This window comes from Hesperophylax consimilis, chromosome 20 (assembly GCF_061612785.1).
Source record: "Hesperophylax consimilis isolate HC1 chromosome 20, BYU_Hcon_1.0, whole genome shotgun sequence".
Taxonomy (NCBI): domain Eukaryota; kingdom Metazoa; phylum Arthropoda; class Insecta; order Trichoptera; family Limnephilidae; genus Hesperophylax; species Hesperophylax consimilis.
In genome coordinates, this window is record NC_142855.1 from 15642247 (window position 1) to 15665212 (window position 22966).

The 22966-nt window shown below is 35.4% G+C and overlaps 1 protein-coding gene across 2 annotated transcripts in view; it reads left to right on the plus strand.

Moving 5' to 3' along the window:
• The first annotated feature begins 703 nt into the window (after positions 1 to 703).
• Positions 704 to 22966, plus strand: part of hfp (Poly(U)-binding-splicing factor hfp) — a 39806-nt gene continuing 17543 nt past the window's right edge. Inside the window, exons 1-6 of one of the 2 annotated variants that reach the window (XM_089643637.1) lie at positions 704 to 880; positions 5489 to 5598; positions 15211 to 15293; positions 15935 to 16003; positions 19863 to 20082; positions 22130 to 22333. In XM_089643637.1, coding sequence (XP_089499763.1) covers positions 19967 to 20082; positions 22130 to 22333 — 320 coding nt within the window. In that variant the 5' untranslated portion in view covers positions 704 to 880; positions 5489 to 5598; positions 15211 to 15293; positions 15935 to 16003; positions 19863 to 19966. The remainder of the gene's footprint in view (positions 881 to 5488; positions 5599 to 15210; positions 15294 to 15934; positions 16004 to 19862; positions 20083 to 22129; positions 22334 to 22966) is intronic. The other variant, XM_089643636.1, reaches the window with a different exon arrangement.

The following is a 22966-nucleotide window of genomic DNA, read 5'->3' on the forward strand; positions in this document are numbered from 1 at the left end:
CAACATTTATAAAAACATCACTCAGTAAATAGAATGAATATATTTAAGAAAAAACTGTTTGCTCTTAAGATCAGCGTGCAAAATTAAAATGCACTTATGTAAGTAATGTAATAAACAATAATATTATTTTTAATGTGTTAAGAAAGTGGAATTTGTATAATATGTATTTCGTTAATAAAAAAAAAACTTAGAGGAACCGGTTCTTTATCCAGTTACTTTTGGAACTGAATTCACAAAAATAAAACACGGGTTGCTGGAAAAAAATCAAAAATTATGAGAAAAATAAAAGGTTTCTCAAAATATTTAAGCGTGTTGTCACGTTAATATAAATTATTAATTTTTATAAGTATTACAAAGGTATCCAGAATAAAAAAAAACCGGACGCTCATAATGAGAGTGGTATATTTATGCTCATAATAACAATAGCGACGGTTTCAATTACTGAAAAGGAACCGGTACTTTTTCCAGTTACTTCTAGAACTGGATTCTTAAAAAAAACGGGACTAGCTAGAGAATTTTTAGAAATTATAAAAAAAAGAACAGTTAATTATAATTTCAAAACGTGGTGCCGCGTCCTTATAATTGATCTAATTTTTTTTATTGTTGATAAATATTACGCGAGGAACCGGTTCCATGTAGCAGGGACAGGAATGTCGACTTGATCATCTCTAATATCTAACATTGATATTAATTTGAAGATGTTTTGAAGCATTTTGAAGTGTGTCGAACACGGATTGAACTGCCATATTTCCGTTTTGTGGTTAGTTTTCATTGTTATTGAAAATATACCTATTTTCCGTGATTACGAATTTAATTTTGAATTGGTTTTACGACATAATTCTGCGAGACAATCTCACAAATCAACGGAACGATGCAGGCGGTAAGTCATTTGATTTTCACTACATTGTTTGACAAGCCGCGGAATCGGTAGTTGAATCGCAAATTACAAAATATCATGATTACTAGATTTTCCTGTGTCAAATATGTGAATTATTAAGTTAGTTTGGCAGCCACCTTTATTCTGCAGCCCTTATAATCTGCTGAAACGGGTGGTGCGATTGATCAATTCCTCTCATATTCAAACCAACGGATTACAGTTTTTTGAGCCCGAATTTGAAATGGGAATGTTGTTTTACTGATATTTAAATGCACCGGTGTACAAACAACAACAACATTTGTAAACGATTGACATTCGCGTGTTCAACAGCTTGTTTGGAATGATTTGTCGGTTTCCGTGTTTCCTCTCTCCTACAACATGGATCTATTCAAGACTTAGATTTATCTCAAAAAGACACATTCTTCCGCAGAGATACTTATTTTGTGTACTTTATCTTGTCACGCAATTACCGAAATCACGAAACCCGCGTTGCCGAATCATCAAAACTAGAATGTTTTCATAACCTCACTCCATCCAAACAGTTGCTGTAGCTGTTATATTTATATCCTTTCATTCTTGTTTGTTCCTAGCATTGATTTAAAGCACACGCATTGCTACAAAATGTCTGACACAAGTGGCGCCATGTTTAAAATCTAGACGATGTGTGGGAACAACCTAGCATGGCTGGTCGCCGGAGACTTGTGCCGCCGACAAAGTTTACAATAATGCAATGTATGCCTGTGTAGTAGTCACCAAGGTACTTGAACCTTCGAGTATCGAATACTTGCGAATCCCTGTGGAAGAACGGCCTTGTATTCATATCTACCTTTAATATCTAAATTGGATATTTTATTTCAACTCTTGATGTGAGTGAGGGCTATTCATAAATATTTGAACCCTCAAGGCTAATTTATCAGCTTTTGGGAACAAATCGTAGTCTCGCAGAAATCTTCCTTACTGTTGTGATGACAAATATGATCTAAACCAGAGGTTCCCAAAGTCGTCTATATGGGGTACATACGAGCGGCCCCCCATTCACCTCAACTCAATATTTAGGAGTTCCGTAAATGACACAATACACCTAACACAAATAACACAGTTTACGTAGTACTAATAATAGACTGAGAAATTACTTATTTGATATTTGTGTGTTTATATATCGTAAAGTTGTTTATTGAGGTATATAAATAGAGTCTACGTTCCTTTTCTCGTCAGAATTAATATATTCAAGCAAAACATTGCACATTGGAAGCCGCGAATTTTCCTAGTTCCACAACTTGTTTTTGAAAAACGTCCAAGGTAATAATGACGTTCAAAATTTAAATGCACTTTACACAGACTTCAAAACTAAGTTTGAGGACATTTTGACTGTGGAAGTGGAATGTTGAAGAATCGGATATCATATGACAAGAAGAACTGATCTGAATAAGCGCTGACAAAGAACTTAAGGGGCAGTTCTGTAGGGCCAGCTACAGAAAGAAATTCCCGTTGCTTATCCTGCTTCATTTTCATTTGGTGTAATACCTCACAAGGGCGCCCCTGTCTGCACAATGTAAAGACAGAGGAACTATACCACCACCCGGTTGTAGGGCAGGCAAGGGAAGGGAATCTTTTTACAAAAAAAATATTATTATCGCATGGGACGTTAATAGTTTTAGGAAAATTCAATATTCGGCAGGCAGGCAAGTGGTCTACGGGGCAAAAAAGTTTGGGAACCTCTGATCTAAACGGTGTTAGACAGAGAAAACACCACTCTTTATATTCAAATCTAGAAGTTAACCACAGAATAATCTCTATGAAACCAAAGGTAGCTAAATTTGAAAAAAAATTATGAAACTGTGAATTTTTTATTAATTATTTTTAAATGTAACGACATTAAAATTAGGTGACGATAACGTTTGTTATACATTTGTGTCATAAAATAAGTGTTATTTTTATATATTTTTTCATTATCAAGTAATTTTAGTTACAAAAAATCTAAAGTGAGCTATTTTAATTTTTTTTTATGTTTACATTAAAAATTTTAATAAATATTCAAATTAGTTTTTAATTGTCGGACGTTCAGAAATATTACATTTATTTGAATTTTATTGCAAAGCGGAAACACTCCGACCGTCTGACGAGATATCGTGTATGTGATGTTATCTTCTGTCTCTTTCAATTTCAAACAAGACGCAAGAGAAGGAAGAGGACAAACGTCGATCTCGTCCTTTAAAGCTCTTGCTGGGACTAGTATACCCAATGCATTTTAATCGGGTATATTAGTATACTGGTATACATCATTTTAACCTTTTGAAGGCCAGAGCATAAGATAGAAAAATATTAGCGGAATCTAACGTTTTATTAGTCCAAACGGTGCTGATTTTGTTTTTCCGGTTAGTGTCATTTATTCATAAATTTTATTGCAAATAATTGTTAATAAAAGTATTTCTGTGAACAGAAGACCTCGCGTCAAAAAAAGTGTGTTACTATTTTTTTCTTATTTAATAAATCAAATCCAAAATTTCCTCTGAAAGCAGGTAAATACTTCATTATAAGCAATATATGTTTTATGCAATTGAAATAAGGAATTATACAATTTGTCCAAAGAAACGTCTTTACCTCAATGAGAATTATTTTTTTAAATTTTCTTCTTGCAGGTAGGTACAATAATAATGAAAAAATGTGATTAAGAATGTCCAATTAAACCTAAAGATTTTACATTTCAATAAATAAACTTTACTATATTTTGATGATAAACTAAGTCTTGCGAAGTCTTCTTTTAACTCAACCATTTAGCATTTTATTTGTCTGTAAATTTCTTTGTTACGTTCCGGTTCAAGGTGGCGGCCTCGCTGGATACTACCTTTTTATGTCGCCAGAGTTCGTAGGATAGTGGTTACTACCTGGCCTGCGATTCTGGAGTTAAACGATCAATCGTTTTCGTATGCGCCGTCTTCGAGTGAAAAACTACTAGTCGTCGCGACTAACTTTTTCGAATGTTTCAATTTTACGTATTCTTGAGCGTCGAACGGTCGAAGTTGGTAGAAGAGATGATTATATTGGCACCCCTGTGAATATTGTCTATGTTCCTGATGTTTTTGGGATTTCTATGGTGTGACTGTCAAACAGACAACAGTTATTCGTTATTCAAAACAGAAATGGCTGCGGGACATATTACAAATTGCCAAAAGCAACTCTTAATTGAGCTTGTAAGCTCCGATAAAGACTTAGTAAGTGGGAAATTTTCACCCACTTTTACATTTGCGGAATCCGCGCGGTAAAACAAAAATTGACAGCTAGACTAGATTTTGACAGCCAATTCCATAGAAACGCCAACAACCTACCACTCGCTGCCCTGTTTCTACTGGTAGTAGTTTCTACCCAGTAGTTGTGTGGATGACTTTTGACGTTTGGCGTCAAGTATGTACCTTCGACCAATTTCGGGAATAGCAACGACGACCAACGTACGTACTTTCGACGGCGATTACGAGCGCCCTCGATTCAGGAATAGAGCCCCAGGGGCGTTGACGGTCAGCTTAATTTGTAGAGCTTACAGGAAAGGAACAAGAGAAGTAGTCAGAACAAACTAGAAATATTAAATTGTTTGATTTTGATAGAAGTTGCTGTTGGCGCTAACAAAAAATTGTCCAAAGAAGCAAAGCTAGCAGTCCACAATGGAGTGCTGGTACCTACCCTCGTGTATGGCAGTGAGGCATGCAACTGGCAGAGGAAGGATAAAAGTAGACTGAATGCTGTAGAAATGAGATCTCTGAGGCGTGTATGTGGTGAAACTATGTATGATCGTGTGTGTAGATGTAAGCGTAATGAATAAGATTAAGAAAGGGACGCTTAGATGGTTTGGGCATGTAGAGCGAATGAACAAAGTAAAGAGTGTAAAGAGAATACATGACGCAAATGTGAATGGTACAAGAAGTGGACGCCTGAGGAAGACATGGCACGATCAAGTGAATGAAGACAGAATCAGAGTTAAAGTTTGTAGTTTTGAATTCTAGGATAGTTATCGACTTTTCTCTACTTTCTATAAATATAATATGCATGTATTATATATATAAACCTATTTTAAATAAAACTTCCGATTTTATGTCCGGGTTAAATCTTCCCCATAGGAAAAACTAAACCCTTCCACACACTTTTCCACAAATGATCATCTAGTCAATCCACATTATGCAAGTGCATTATATAAGCAAAATAAATACAAAACAATACAAGAACAACACGTCAACTCACCAGAGATCAAATGGGAAAATAATTCACCGTTTCCAGATATTTTCATATCAGAGGGTTCGGCTCGGTAGAACTTCTAACAGGGCCTATAAATCCTACTGATCCCTCAACATAAATATTTAAAAAATCTTTTGTTATCCTACATGTATTCAAAATGACCGACTTTTGCATCTTTATATATAAATTTTTTGATAGATCTAATACGCCTAAATTTTGAATGAGAGAGCTAGGTATAATGCCAGTAGCCGAAATAACAAACGGTAATATTTTTATAGTTTGAGAATGCCAAATTCTTTTTATCTCATTTCCTAGATCTGTATATTTTCTTATTTTTTCATTAACAGACTTTTGAATATTAATATAATTATATGTTTATTATTTCAGATGGTTTCCGTGGAGTCTACAATAGGGCTGTTGCCTGGCCACCTTTCGGAGCTGCCTTCAGCTCCTTCTTCAGAACCAACGATGCTGCAGTCTATCCTCCCTCAAGGCAAGTCCTCCAACTTATCTACTTAGGTCTTTTTAAAAAAAATATATACTTTCACACATCCTCTGTTGTTCTTCATGTCTTAATTTAATACATTTATTATCCCTACTAGTAGTTGTTTTCCATAAAATTTAAACTGATTTCAAAAATAGAATAAAAATAATCGTCTTGTAAAAATAATAATAATATTATAGGTAGGTACTTTATCGCTTATCTGGATTTGAATAGATTTTTTTGTAATTTGATAACAGATTTCAAAAATAGAATAAAAATAATCGTCTTGAAAAAAATAATATATTATAAGTAGGTACTTTATCGCTTATCTGGATTAGAACAGATATTGATAACAAAGGGAAATTAAGGTTAGTTCCAGGGGGGTATAACTCCCATCGAAAATTGGAACCGTAATATTGTGATGTAATATGATTGATTGCCTAACTATATCCACCAATGAATAACTCTGAAAGTCTATGGAAGAAACTTTCAGAGTTTTTCATTGGTGTATAGTATAATAAGTAGGAACCGAATGAGAATTGTACTGTCTATATATTGGCATATCTATGGTTATTTTAGGACAAATTTGTTTCATACAAAAGCCCGAAGATATCGATGTAGTGAGTGTTATAGTGATTTGTTTTTGGGGTATTATGCCGTGTTGCCCTACCTCCTTCTTTAGCCAATGTTTCGGACGGCATTGCAGTGTCCATCGTCAGGGCAGATGTGTAATCTGAGGTTGTCGTGAAGTGTGTGCTTATGTATGAAGATGCGATACCGTGTTGCCAGCTCCAAACCTCTAAGCTGAAATTAACATCATTTTAAAATGGTTTTCTGCGTTTCGTTCTGGTGTAGCCGTCAATTACCCGATACCAAGAACTAATAAGATACTAGAGTTTAGCTCCATCGTTTCTATTAATATTTATGGGATTTTTATGAATTTCAATTGGCTCCGTAATCAGTCGTGCTATGTATGTTTTGGGTGTCCCCAGGACTTTAGGAACAAATCCAAAGCAATGTCCGGTTTCAATTAAATGCTCGGCAATTGCCGATTTGTCAGGGTGGCCGAGTTTACTTGAAGTGTTCAGATATACTTTTGAAGATTGTCCATTCTGTCTGACCTACATAGACCTTGTCACATCTGGAACAGCTGAGTTTGTAAACAACTCCATCTGTTTCCAGAAGAAATTTTTGCAGGCCTTAGGCCGAAACGTTGGCTAAAGAAAGAGGTAGCGCAACATGGCATAATACCCCAAAAACACATCACTATAATACTTTTGGCCGTGAACATTTCAAATCACACCCGATCTAGTGAGTGGTTTATTTATGGGTAGTTCTGCCTTTTGCTCCGATAATTTTATATGAATATTCTATGTAAATCTCTTTGTACGGTTTTCAACTATATGTATGTGAATTTAAAAATGTGAACCAAGTCTGCCCCATCTTCTGTTTCTTGTCTTTTGCATGGAAGAATATTTTATCATATGGAAATTATATTAAACCCGTAGAACGGGTAATGCATCCTTACCCTTAACGCATCGGAGATTTTTAAATATAAAATATCAATAAATGGTTTAACACTGACTTTAACTAAGTTTACGGAGTAGAATTACAAAAATAGGCTTTAATTTCGGACAATAGTTTTGTAGTTGGGGTGTGGTGAGCACTACGCAAAATATTTCATTAAAATATATGTATTATTTTCAAAGATATAAGCTGTTTAAAATAAAATCTATTTTCTCAAATGAGACCCTTGTTCTCGCCTGTATAAAGTGCGTTAACAGATTTGAAATACAGACTAAAAATAAACGTCTCGATAATACGAATAAATAAATACACAATCAATTTGTTTTACTGTTAGGACTGGTTGATTTTTATGTTCTGTGAAGGTTCTATTCATGTTCTATTATTATATCATTATTGGCCAGTTGCTTAACGAAACTGAAATGATAACGAAACTTGGATAGAACCTACACAGTGTGTCAAAATTGACTTTGAATTTTGATGATTTGTTCAAATTCTGTGAAATAACCCGTCCTTAATATTTAGTTATACATATTGAAGGAATGAAATTAACCTATCCTATATATATATATATATATATAGTTATAATACAGGGTTTTCCAATAAGAGGTGTTATTTTGAATAGCCCGCTATTTCGCTAGATGTTACTTTTGAAGTTGTCATTTTTTGACATTTGACAAGTAGAAACTACGCCATTAATAAAAATGGAACGATACACGCTTCAACAACGCATTTAAATTATTAAAATTCACTTGAGTGAATCAAATGCAAATCGTCTTGACTGATGAAGCCCATTTCCACCTCGGTGGCTTCGTCAACAAACAAAATTGTCGCATCTGGGGCTCGGAAAGCCCAAGAGTTATTGTTGAAAAGCCTCTCTATCCTCAACGTGTGACTGTTTGATGCGGTTTATGGTCCGGCGGAGTCATTGGACCTTACTTTTTCTTAAATGAGGCTGGAGCAACAGTTACGGTGAATGGATTGCGCTATCGAGAGATGATTAATGATTTTTTATGGCCGAAATTGGATGGTATTGATCTGGACAACGTTTACTTTCAACAAGACGGCGCTACGTGCCACACAAGCAACGAAACCATTGATCTTTTACGATTGAATATCAAAATAACACCTCTTATTGGAAAACTCTGTACTACACAATTATTTCAAATGAGTAAATTGTGAAGTAACATAAATGAATCAAATAATATTTAGTTGCGCACGTCGGGATTTGAACCCGTAACCTCTGGCTAGCTAGTCGAGAGACTTCCCCTCGACCGTTGAGGCCGTCATAGCTTCGTTTTTGTGAAAAATCTATATATTTTTACATCTATCTGGAAAATCTTTATATTTTTGTAACGGCACTTTCTGCTGCTACGTTATAGGTAATACTATGTAGGTACCCCGAATACTTTAATTATCGTATGAAATTTGGTGAAAAAATATGATTTTTTGGTGCTCATTTAATCGAATAATATTGCCAACAAAAGTTGTCATATTCAATGCATCAAATTAAGGAGTGTTTGTTAGTTTATTGTCCGTTGTAACGGGCAAAGTGTTCATCCGCATTCATACATCTTTAATTACTGGTATTAATGTAGTTATGTCTTCCCCGTTTGCTTGCGCTGTTCTAGCTACCGTCGTCTGGTGAAGCGGAAACCAACGGTCGCCATCTTGGAATCCATCGCTGGCCGCCATTTTGATTTCGCTATACATGTCAAAAAATATTTTGAAATTCGAATATTATATATATATATATACTGCGACAATGTAAAATCATGTGTGTATATAATATATTCACGTTGTATGGCAGAGGAGACTGAATGCTGTACAAATGAGATCCCTGAGGCGTATGTGTGGAAGTGTATGTAAAGTGAATGGAAGAATTAGTCACGAAGGTCTGCGGAAGACGAGGCACGATCAAATGAATCGTATACCGTAATTTCATACAACTGTGGTTCAAATTCAATCCATTTTTATGGTTTTCATTATAGCTTCTTAAATATGTCTGTTATATCCTGTATATTGCAATTTTTTTCTCTTTTGGGAACAAATCTTTTGGCATCTCAACTAGAGATTTGCTTTATTTCAAATAAATCCATTTCAAATGGAAGTGCAAAATGCAAAATGGGTATTTTTCATTTTGCATTTTAAATGCTTTTCTAAAAACCATTTTGCATTTTAAATGCTTTTCTCAATGCATTTTCCATTTAAATGATTTTTTGCAACATTCTTCCTACTATCTCCACTCATCTTTTTTTCATAATCCCCAAATATCAGTCGGTCCTCAACCTCGCTATGAGAGATAATTTACATTTGTCAAGTTGCTCCCTGGTAGGAGCCCTGGCAATTGAGTGATACCATTACAAAAAATACTGAACATGGGGCCATGACGCTGTAATATTAAATGTTAGATAGCAGTTTCTATGTTTTTACGTTGGCAACATTAGTCCCGCACAAATTTTGTTGTGGTTTCATAATCTGTAGTCGTGGTGTTTTTGGATTTACCATCATGTAATATGTTTGTTCTACATTGATGTCCATTATTAAATGACAAAATTGTTTAAAAATTCTATAATTATTTTAATTGTTTGACCTTAGAAACCATTTTGCATTTTCAATGCATTTTGAAAATAGGTATTTTGCATTTTGCATTTGAAATGCTTTTCTAAAAACCATTTTGCATTTTCAAATGGAAAAGTTTTGACCCATTTCCATTTTGCATTTCAAATGGTTTTGGGTACCCATTTTGCACATCTCTCATCTCAACATAGAAATCGTTGCGTCTCCATTGCTGTGGTGAAGAATATGATTTAAACGGTGCTAGAAAGAGAAAACATCACCCTTTACCTGTCACAGTTGACATCTATATAATATAGATATATAAAAACACACGCGCATTCGAATGCAAAGTTGTGTCAAAATTTCATATCAATCTGTGGAGATCTTTCGGAGATTTTAGATTTTGAACAAACGAACATTAACATTTTTATTTATATAGACAGATAACGAAATTCAAAATCACTCTTCAAAATTTTTTAGATTAGTTCAAAAATATTCCACTTATTTACTAGATAGTCGAAAATGTTATTCAACTTTTTTCGTGTTTGAAATTAAAATGTTGTAGTTTTTAACCCTAGATAACTAAACTGTTTTCATTGTTTCATTGTAACTACACTTTCGTCGAGTGGACTACGCAATAAAACACTAGAAATAAATCATTTAATTAAGATAGGAACTTGTTACATGGCACAAAAGTAAGGTTTATAATGAACAAATTAATATCAGTCTACACAGTGACCACACATGTCAACATTATGTGGACCACAAATAGCCTTTCTACATCTGGTGCAACGGTGTTTGGTCATCCTTGGATGGACACAGGTAGCTAATTTTACGCACGTTTGACGTAGATAGAACCGGAGCTTCTATTGTAGAAGATTCGCCAACATTAACAATAAATATATGAATGTACGTACCTTAACAATAAAAATTGTTGTTATAACTAAAGTTTCGTCCAGCGGACGACGAGATGGTCATCGGGCACGTCCTAGTATGCGTGTGACCGCAATCGCGTCACGTGCTGCTCTGTTTACTCAAATTAGGAAGGTAATGAAAGAGTCAAGGTCGGGGAGCGGGGGGAAGTGGGTGATTTTGAATTTCGCCAAGCAGCGCGTCGTCAACTCGACGAGCGATTAGTTATCTAGGGTTAAATATGTAATTATATTTTAAATACAAAATTCTAAAAGGTAATTTTATCTAGTTTCCTAAATGGCATTTGTTTTTTCGACATCTTTAAAATGAAGATACAAATAGAACATTTAAAAAACCTTGGAAAAAATCTAAGTTTCTATTTAACGTTTCTATTAGTAGGGTTTTCACATACAAGGTCGTTTATCAATTGAATAAAATTTTCACCACGTTTTTTAGTAAGACCATATAGATTTGTCATGCGAATGTTTGGACCATAGTTTGAAATTCCGGTACTCGAGTGTTTTTATGAGACGATGTATGAATGCGAATGAAGCAAAGAGTGTGAGACAGATTTGTGTGGCCTTTTATGCACACTTCTTACTTCTAAAGTTACCAGGCCTTTTTATGGCATCTTTAATGTTGTGAGACTGAAGAATATGTGAGGAGAAAGACGAAGGTTGGGTTAGGTTACGTTAGTTATTTTAAGCGATATATGCCCTTGTAAAAAAATCATTGACAATCAAGTATCATCTAAAAACTTACTATACATTGTGTTTTTTAAAACAGACCGTTTGAAGTAATCGCAATCGATTTTAGATTCTGCCTCTAGACAAACGTAATTTTATTTATTGTTTCCAGCATTTTGCGTGCGACTTCTGTCATGTCCGGAAATAGTAGCGGGTCGCGGCTCGGCGCCAAGTGACGACAGGAATGAACTTCCACCGCTACTCTTTAAATATAAATTACCATTTTTTTCTATTTCAGATGTTATTAATATTTTGTCTGTTTGTTTCTGCTTTTTGTTTCAGGTTTTCTTACAATTTGTTTTAGAATTAGTCGAATCAAAGACAATGGCACGTTAAAAATAGCCTTTTGAAATATTTGTCACATTCAAACAAAGTGTTTGATCATTTCGGGTATTCCTTTTTTCCACCATTTACGAACCCATTACCGTTACACTTCAGGTATCCCCTTTTTCCACCATCTACGAACCCATTACCGTTACACTTCAGGTATCCCCTTTTTCCACCATCTACGAACCCATTACCGTTACACTTCAGGTATCCCCTTTTTCCACCATCTACGAACCCATTACCGTTACACTTCAGGTATCCCCTTTTTCCACCATCTACGAACCCATTACCGTTACACTTCAGGTATCCCCTTTTTCCACCATCTACGAACCCATTACCGTTACACTTCAGGTATCCCCTTTTTCCACCATCTACGAACCCATTACCGTTACACTTCAGGTATCCCCTTTTTCCACCATCTACGAACCCATTACCGTTACACTTCAGGTATCCCCTTTTTCCACCATCTACGAACCCATTACCGTTACACTTCAGGTATCCCCTTTTTCCACCATCTACGAACCCATTACCGTTACACTTCAGGTATCCCCTTTTTCCACCATCTACGAACCCATTACCGTTACACTTCAGGTATCCCCTTTTTCCACCATCTACGAACCCATTACCGTTACATTTCAGGTATCCCCTTTTTCCACCATCTACGAACCCATTACCGTTACATTTCAGGTATCCCCTTTTTCCACCATCTACGAACCCATTACCGTTACATTTCAGGTATCCCCTTTTTCCACCATCTACGAACCCATTACCGTTACATTTCAGGTATCCCCTTTTTCCACCATCTACGAACCCATTACCGTTACATTTCAGGTATCCCCTTTTTCCACCATCTACGAACCCATTACCGTTACATTTCAGGTATCCCCTTTTTCCACCATCTACGAACCCATTACCGTTACATTTCAGATATCCCCTTTTTCCACCATCTACGAACCCATTACCGTTACACTTCAGGTATCCCCTTTTTCCACCATCTACGAACCCATTACCGTTACATTTCAGGTATCCCCTTTTTCCACCATCTACGAACCCATTACCGTTACATTTCAGGTATCCCCTTTTTCCACCATCTACGAACCCATTACCGTTACATTTCAGGTATCCCCTTTTTCCACCATCTACGAACCCATTACCGTTACATTTCAGGTATCCCCTTTTTCCACCATCTACGAACCCATTACCGTTACATTTCAGATATCCCCTTTTTCCACCATCTACGAACCCATTACCGTTACATTTCAGATATCCCCTTTTTCCACCATCTACGAACCCATTACCATTACATTTCAGGTATCCCCTTTTTCCACCATCTACGAACCCATTACCGTTACATTTCAGGTATCCCCTTTTTCCACCATCTAAGAGCCCATTACTGACTAACTAACTAACCCATTTCTCTGGAGGGGTTCTCATGTATTCTCATCTTACACTCCTTTTTCTGTTCATCCACTCGACATGTCCATTTTGTAATCTCCTTCGTTATGCTTCCATTATCCTTCCATTATTTGCAATACAGTCATACATGTTTAAAACACAATATTATGCCTCAGGAGGTATCTAGCACAGTGAAATCATTAACTTTAGAATATTAGATTGATAGGCCCAATTTCTCGAGTACGGTCACACTGTTAGTCACATACCCAGACTGTTGTTGATAATGCGAAAGATCAGAAATCGATACACTCTGGCAACACTGGCGCATCTCACTGTGAATTGACATTTCTAAATGTAAAAGTTAAAAATACTAATAAATTGAAATATTAACTTTAATTTATATTGGCAATCCACATGTACCTTTTGACACTAAAAAGAGAGTTTATTTGTGCATGAGTTCATTAGCCATAATTAAGATATTTTGTTTGAATCTGGAACAGAATCAATTGACCGCTTCTTTGCTGAATTAATTAATTCTATGGATCGTGCATATGATTTCTTTCAGTTCTAATAGCTTAGTTAGTTCAACCCCATTCATTAATGAGCCAGTTATTTTGCATAACGAACGACATTATCCAAAATGTCGTGCTTATTGACAGCTTATCTGACACCCTGGAGGCCGCGCTGAAAGTAGCGACATTGTCAACTGACATATTCTGACCGCTAACTGACCATAGATGACTATTTCGTCAACATCGTATTGACATTATTCTTTATCGATCGTCCATGCTAGACCTTCGGGGATCTTACAATAAATTATATGAAAAATACACCTGTTTCGTTTTGCGATTTGATTTTTTCAATCATTTTTACAAAAATGGTAGTTCATAAAAAGGTCATTTTTAATATGCCAGTGTCAAAGTAATGCGCTCTTGTACTCTTAACTGTTCTCTGTTTCTGTTTTCTGTTTCAGGAATTGTATTTGATTGTTATTTTAAGATTTTTAAATCACACGATATAGAGTTAATAATATGAAATTTACACCGTCAGTGACATCTATACAATATAGAGTTAATAATATGAAATTTACACCGTCAGTGACATCTATACAATATTGAGTTAATAATATGAAATTTACACCGTCAGTGACATCTATACAATATAGAGTTAATAATATGAAATTTACACCGTCAGTGACATCTATACAATATAGAGTTAATAATATGAAATTTACACCGTCAGTGACATCTATACAATATAGAGTTAATAATATGAAATTTACACCGTCAGTGACATCTATACAATATAGAGTTAATAATTTGAAATTTACACCGTCAGTGACATCTATACAATATAGAGTTAATAATATGAAATTTACACCGTCAGTGACATCTATACAATATAGAGTTAATAATATGAAATTTACACCGTCAGTGACATCTATACAATATAGAGTTAATAATATGAAATTTACACCGTCAGTGACATCTATACAATATAGAGTTAATAATTTGAAATTTACACCGTCAGTGACATCTATACAATATAGAGTTAATAATATGAAATTTACACCGTCAGTGACATCTATACAATATTTTTCAAAGCTAATTTAAAATTCATTCTCATGATCTCCACAAAACTGGTTAAAACTGTGATGAAAATTTTGCAGTAAAATCTGTATTTTAATTTGTAATCATTAATTCTTGTTTTGAAATTGTGTTTTAACTTGGGAGGTTATTTTTGCAATTGATTGATATGTATGTTACAAATTATTTTGTATGTATGTGATTAAGAAAAAAAAACATTGATGTGGAATTCATACTATGACCTTGGCCATTTGTTTTTTACGGTTGGATTTCGCATTCATTCGCACACCACAAGTTATTGACTATTATTTCAACATCCGAAATATAAAATATACTGACACCAAATACAGACTGAAACTGAAACCATTCAACTGAACAAAAAAAACACCATGTAATAAAAATACATAGACACAAACACAACGACATAACACACTTATATTGGTTTATTTAGAGCGAATCACCCACCTTTTTCAAAAGTGAAGAGAAGCGTAATTTTATCAATTCCACGTCAATGCGTTCATTTTGCCTGAAATTACTCACGTCTCTTCTTCGTTTTGCTTTTGTGTTAGTAGGCAGCTGGCGGCAGAGCAGTCCGAGGCGCTTTGCGGCAGGACGAGGACCGAGGCGGGATTACGCCGCGCCATAACTTTCCAAAAAATGTACTAGACGAATGAATATGCACGGCAGCGGCGCTCTCCAACGCAGCGTTAAATACGTTGCGTATTACGCACGCACGCTCTTGAACGTCGAATTGATTTTTTTATTTCTTATTCGTAAAATCTGTTATTTCGGTATTTTGATTGAAAATTTTTCAGTTCGTTCGACATATCTCTTAAAATTTTCGGACAGCCTGTTTTGATAAATAATTATTTTTTATGTTTTGTAAATTTTCGAGTTGGTGATCTAATTACATAGTTAAAGCTGTTATATGTAGTAATGTTTTTCACAGGTCTTAGGGTGATATTACTTAATGTCACTTGTGGCAGATCAATATGCTCCTTGGCTCTGGAACCAGAAGTCACTGTTCAAATAAAAATATCTATTTAATGCAATTGTCAGCTGATCGATGCCTCCATTAACCAGAGATTGTCAGCCCGTCAGCGTTTGATCAAATATTAACAATTACTAGTTTCGGAAAATTATATTTTTGAAGTGTTGATTATTATCGCTTCGATCTTTTGCCGCAAAAGTGAGTGGAGCGTGTGTGCGCGGGGAGAGCGTCGCCGCCATGCTCTGTGATGGTGTGTGTGAACCGGCCGCCTGTGTTACCGCCCGCTATAACCGCGTCTGATTGTTTTAGGTGCTGATGCCGTGACGTTTCTGGCGACTCCCATTTATGACTTGCAGCAGGTCGGAGATGTCTTCACAGGTAAGTTATTATTAAACATATTTACTGTAAATTTTTACATCGGAAGCGCTCAAAAACATCACTCTGTAGACTGCTACTACAAGCAGTTCTATAAATGTATCGATTTATCTGTAAATTAATTATATACAGTATCTCGAAATTCATAGTACAAGCAGGAATCAGATTAAATAATATGTGGATTCACCAGTTAACTGTTTGTAGAATGAGTTTCCAGACACCTTGTATATAGATAGTTTTCAGATTTTCAGTGAATAACATTTTTAAACTCTAATCTTTTAACCCTCAGACTAATTTGTTCAGTTTTGGGAACTAACAGCTATAGTCAATTTGTTCAGTTTTGGGAACAAACAGCTATAGTGAATTTGTTCAGTTTTGGGAACAAACAGCTGTAGTCAATTTGTTCAGTTTTGGGAACAAACAGCTATAGTCAATCTGTTCAGTTTTGGGAACAAACAGATATAGTCAATTTGTTCAGTTTTGGGAACAAACAGCTATAGTCAATTTGTTCAGTTTTGGGAACAAACAGCTATAGTCAATCTGTTCAGTTTTGGGAACAAACAGATATAGTCAATTTGTTCAGTTTTGGGAACAAACAGCTATAGTCAATTTGTTCAGTTTTGGGAACAAACAGCTATAGTCAATTTGTTCAGTTTTGGGAATAAACAGCTATAGTCAATTTGTTCAGTTTTGGGAACAGCTCAAATGCTCTCATAGAAGTCGTTGTATCTCCCTTTCTGTCATGGTGAGAAATATGATTTAAATGGTGTTAGAAAGAGAGAAAAAAACGCTTTATATTCAAATCTAGAAGTTAACCACAAAATAATTGAAATGGACACCTCTATGAAACCGAATGTTCCGACCGCAATTTGGGGAAAATATGAAACTTAATTTTTTTATTAATTATTTTTACATGAAACACGTAGAAGTGAGGTGACAGTAATGTTTAAAATACATTTATCTAATAAAATGTTTTTTTTTATCAGCCTTTTTAGATCAGTGTTTTGAGAGCCATTTAAAAAAAAAATTCCATTGGTTTGAATTTTTTTTGCGAAGCGTAAATACAAAAAAATTCTCCCACCATCTGACAGCGTCTTTAAGAAATATAACGGTCATTATGCCAGTGGCCTGAGCGGTTAAATTCTACGAAGTACATGTTAACCACTCAGAACATCAGAACGTCAAAAGACGTAAATATGATAATAGCGGTCAAGACATTAGAACGTCTTTTCACGTAAACGCGCGAGATTTTACAAAAATCGATTTATTTCCATCACTAGTATACGGATTGCCATGATTTAAAAAACAGAGTATCGATAATGAATAACGCTACGCATCTGTATTCAAGAATATCTATGGAAAGTAGAGGTGCATTATCTAAGGCGATTGGATCTGTCATCTTGTTCGTTCATAATTTATTGCGTTTCTAAATAATTTATTAAAAATATTTTAGTTTGGACGGTTAATATTTTGAGGTGACTAATAGTTTCTAATTATATTTCTTCAATATATAAAGTGTTATTTCTTTATGATCTCAGAAAAAAGTACATTTTTCACAGCTTTGAAATAATGGTAAGCGATTTTTAGATATTTTTGACGTTTTCATAAAATGTATATTTAGAAACGCAAATATTTACGTATTACAACACAATGCGATAGTGAATTTCATAATCTTTCCAAAACATTTTTTAGAATGAGGCTACGTTTCCCAAAACGTGAGTTATGAAGCTTTTAGCAAAACTCGTAAATATCACAAAAATTATCACGTTTTGACAGTTCGCAAAGGAACACATAGTAAATAAAAGTCTTTTTCTGAGAGGTTAAGGGCCAGTGATGACAATCTTTACATCTCCGAATGGTGGCGCTGTGTGAGACGCTTGGCGGCAGATCTCCGCGGCGCCCAGCATTGGCGGACACCACATAGCTGATAAGATCTGAGGCCACTGTATCTTAACCGCTTAATTGCTCCACATTTTACCAAGAATTTACCGTAATTGCAATATCTTCGATGTAAGTTTACAAAGGTAATATTTGTTTTTCATAGATTAAAAACAGCAATATGAAAAAAGTTTTTTTTAAACTTCATGTGAGATATGAATATTATTTTTTTATTGTAGATTCGTTCTTCTTCTCTCGATTGATATCAAAACAGTTATAGTCTTCCCGATACGTTAAAAGTTACAGGCTTTCAAAGCTATGCCGGTAAAAAGACCGTCATATTTTGTGAAATGACGGTATAAAGCTGCGCTGACACGTTGATGGTGGGATTTTTAAAGGTAAATACAAAGCGCATGTTTTAAATGAAAGAAAAATATCATTTGCTTAGTTATGTTTCAATTAGACGGGTTATTAGCATCAATTAGACAGGTTATTTGAGAATAACATTTCGTTAAACATTTGCAGAAATGAGATGAAAAGAACTGTTCACGCAATATATTCTGTCGGGATGAGTGTAGAAGGTCTTTATAACAATCTGGATTATGTGAGGGTTCGTCAATTTACCGGTAGTCTTGCAAACCTTCCATCATCGTCAGCCGAGTTATTTAAAGCGACCCGGCGCGGACCAGTACACAGTACAGTACCAGCAACCTTGACACTGATACCGAGTTAATTGCCTACGTCGCGTGCGTGACATATTTATAATAAATGTTGCAGGAATAATGGGTTTTTTATTTTAAATAAATTATTCATAATATAATTTTTTTATTTTTAATATAAGTTATTGTACATAGATTTTTTTAAATGCTTTTCCCCTACCACACTAGGCACATACCCGTATTATGCCTCTTATGAGACATAAAGACAGGGGACCTATATCGCCACCCAGTTGGGTAGCGTTGTGAGTCTGGTTAAGTTAGGGGCAGTTGGAAGGGATTTATTAATGCGAGTCTTAAAGAGGCTTGGATTATATGAAGGAGGAAAAACAGATGCCGGTAGCTGGTTCCACATGCGAGCCGCTTAGAAAAAAACAAGTCGAAGAAGCTGCCCGCCTCATGAAGTCAACGTCAACCTCAACCGGGTGTTCCGCTCGTGTCCGCCGAGTTTCATGCAAGTGCACCGGGGATCAATCCTGCTTGCTCTTTCGAGCAAGCTCCTTTTAAATACCTATAGAACAGACTCAGCATGACCACATTGCTTCGGCGCATTAGAGAATGCAATCAGTCTGTTACTGGTCTGGACCGCCCTCTACACAGAATCAAGTAGGTTTAGCAGTACTTTACGTACTTGAGATCTGTACACTGTTAGCAACTGGTCCCGTTTCGGGGCTTTTACATAGAATAGTAAAAATTTGCAGTACTGTACATAACTGAGCTGATTCCAGTAACAATCTTTTGTATTTGTTTAGTACTATACATAACTGAACTGCCTCAGTAACAATCTTTTGTATTTGTTTAGTACTATACATAACTGAACTGCCTCAGTAACAATCTTTTGTATTTGTTTAGTACTATACATAACTGAACTGCCTCAGTAACAATCTTTTGTATTTGTTTAGTACTATACATAACTGAACTGCCTCAGTAACAATCTTTTGTATTTGTTTAGTACTATACATAACTGAACTGCCTCGGTAACAATCTTTTGTATCTGTTTAGTACTATACATAACTGAACTGCCTCGGTAACAATCTTTTGTATTTGTTTAGTACTACACATAACTGATTTGATTCAGTAACAATCTTTTGTATTTGTTTAGTACTACACATAACTGTTTTGATTCAGTAACAATCTTTTGTTTTTGGTTAGTACTATATATAACTGAACTGCTTCAGTAACAATCATTTGTATTTTTTTAGTGATAAATTAGACTGTAATAAATTGTGGTATTATCATATAATCGACATGTTGTGTCTGTTGTATAGGTCCAGGAGCCAAGTGTGCCACGCTGCCGGCTATCCTGGGCGGGTCCTTGCCGCGGCTGGGCGCCGAGCAGGCGGACTGCGTGGCGCGCGCCAAGAAGTACGCCATGGAACAGAGCATCAAGATGGTGCTCATGAAGCAGACTCTGGCGCACCAGCAGCAGCAGATGGCCAGCCAGCGGACGCAGGTGCAGCGCCAGCAGGCACTCGCTCTCATGTGCAGGTACCCACACCTAACCTAACCCAACCCAACAAACCAACCAACCAACAGGCCAAGGCTACTGCCATACAGAATAGATATTCTCTACAAGTGTGATTTACACCAGTTTGCAATAATATTATCGCCAATTAACTTAAGCGATAGCTACCCAAATTTGGATAGCACCGTTGATGGTCTTGAGCGATAGCTACCCAAATTTGTGTAGTACTGCTGATGGCCTTGCGCGATAGCTACCCAAATTTTGAATGAATTTATTTTTAACTTTCCGCAATCAGCTAATACGTTTAGTCACTAGCTTGATTGAGCTTCTATAGAATACCAAAAGATGCCACTGATGTTCTTGTTAGGGAATGTTCTAGATAATGTTTTGTACCATGTAATGTGCAGATAGATTAGATAGATAAATATTTTCTAAGAGCGGAACATCTGTTTACATTTTAAAAATTGCATTTTTTTTTAATTTTTGTGAATATAGACATTTCCATCAGACCATAGACAACAATCAGAAATAGTAATATTCAATATTGCCTCAAAACGTACGGCAATTCTGGTAAGTCACATACAGAATTTATGCGTTTATAAATTTAACGATTATGAATATTTTTAAATATGAAACTTATCATGAAATAAAGGTGGATTCATTGGTTTTAAATCAGGGCAAACAGTTCATATGATTCATCTTAACGCACTTCCTATGGGAATTTCTAATTCTACCTTTTACGACTGCTTGAATGCTTTTAAAAGCTTTGCTGTCCGATAATTCCATATGAATATTGTATTCCAAACTTTTTGTGCAGGTCACAACTACAAATATGTACACATAAACAATGTGATATAGATCCCCCATTTAGTTATCTTCTTGTCTCTTGTCATCTCTTGTCGTCTCTTGTCTCTTGTCTCTTGTATCTTGTCTCTTGTTTCTTGTCGTCTCTGGTCGTCTCTTGTCTCTTGTGTCTTATGTGGAAGAATATTTAATCAAAAGGAAAGTATACTAAACCTGTAGAATGGGTAATAACATCCTCAAACTTATGGAAATGCAGAAATTGTTCTTCTTTTTGTAATAATGCGAAAGTGAAAACCAAATTTTGTGTAATGTAATTAAATACATACACATTTTACACATCAAATATCACTAAATGGCTCAAAACTAACTTCAACTTCAGTTTGTGGAGTTGTATTACAGATTAGGTTTTCATTTCAGATAGTACTTGAATAGTTGGGGTGTGGTGAGTACTCTAAAAAACATTCATTCAAATATTTGTATTATTTTCAAAGATACAGTGGTTTAAAGCAAAATCCATTTTCTTGAATCCTATTTTCGGCCGCTTGAATTGTGGTCATATTTAACCTTTCCCTTACTGTGCTAAAAAAATCCACGCGTTCCGGTGCTGTGTAGTCAATACACATCTCAAAATAAGCGATTTAATATCGGAAAAATATTAATATTCGTAGCTAATTGCTTATGTTTATTATATTTTATATCAAAAGTGATAATAATTGTAATTTAATTGCTGAAAACATGAAAAAACCATTGGCAGATGCTAAATAAACGTGCGAGGGGTCCACATCTAACGACGTTCCGCGACCGACTGGCCGGCGGCTAGCACACACACGGTAGTAGGTATCGATGGTCTAAATCAAAATACAACTGCGGACGTGTGGATTTATCATGTTCCCGCATAGCGAACTAAAGCGGGACATCAATAGCGTGTCATTTCCTCGCACACTCTTCGCGTAAAATTATCACACGGTTGATTGTATTGGTGTATTTGTTAATGATTTTTAACAAAATTCTCTAATTTTTAATTGAATTTGAAAACTATGTAAAATATTATTTTTTAATTTAGTGCATAAATGTGTAACGAAGGAATACCTAAAATCTGAACCCAGAATTTATTATATTTATAGAGTTATTAAAGTTATTAGAAGCAATGTGTAGTAAATACACTCCACAGATAAGGAAAGGTTAAAGGTATGATGGGAACGAGCGCGGCCGAATTAAAACCGATTCGCTCGAGTCGTTATTATTATGGTTTGTGTTTTTGTTTAGGGTCTACGTGGGAAGCATCTCCTTCGAGCTGAAGGAAGACACAATCCGCCAGTCCTTCCTGCCGTTTGGGCCGATCAAGTCAATCAACATGTCATGGGACCCCGTCACGCAGAAGCACAAGGGATTCGCCTTCGTGGAGTATGAGATACCGGAGGCTGCACAGCTGTCGTTGGAGCAAATGAACGGAGTCATGATTGGCGGCAGGTCAGTCAATCAATCTGCCCTTTCATTATTATTTAAATTTATTTATTTTTCGGAATAACTTTATTGAGTAAAACCTCAAATTGTAATATTTAATTATTGAAGACAATATTAGCGATTTCTAAACGAAAATCTGAAACAGAAAAATCAGAAAAGGATACGGTCACATCTAGGACTCGAACCCAGGACTCTTGTCTTGCGGGGGCACCGCTCTTTACCACTGAGCTAATGAACTCAATTTGCCACATTATACAATACAATCAAAACCGAAAATGGGTTCGTAAGTAGGAGATTTTGAACTTTGAAACAGTTTTCATAGGCCTTACACATTATTTTTTTCTGGGCTTATAAAAAGACTTATCTAAAAAATACTCGATTATTTCAAAGGTCAAGATGTATTCTACTCGCAGTATTTAATTAAAGCATCTGAAACATTTCTAGGCGACCAAATTTTCAAACCAAAAACACATGATTTTGCATTACTACGTATGGCATCGCCTAAAATTTTTACTCAAATCATAGAAAAAATGAGAGAATTCGGTATTTTGAAAACACATTCGTTTTGTTTGGGGAATTTGTAAGAAAACTGTACCTTCACTTTTATCTCGTTCATGTAATAAAAAAACAAGAAATATT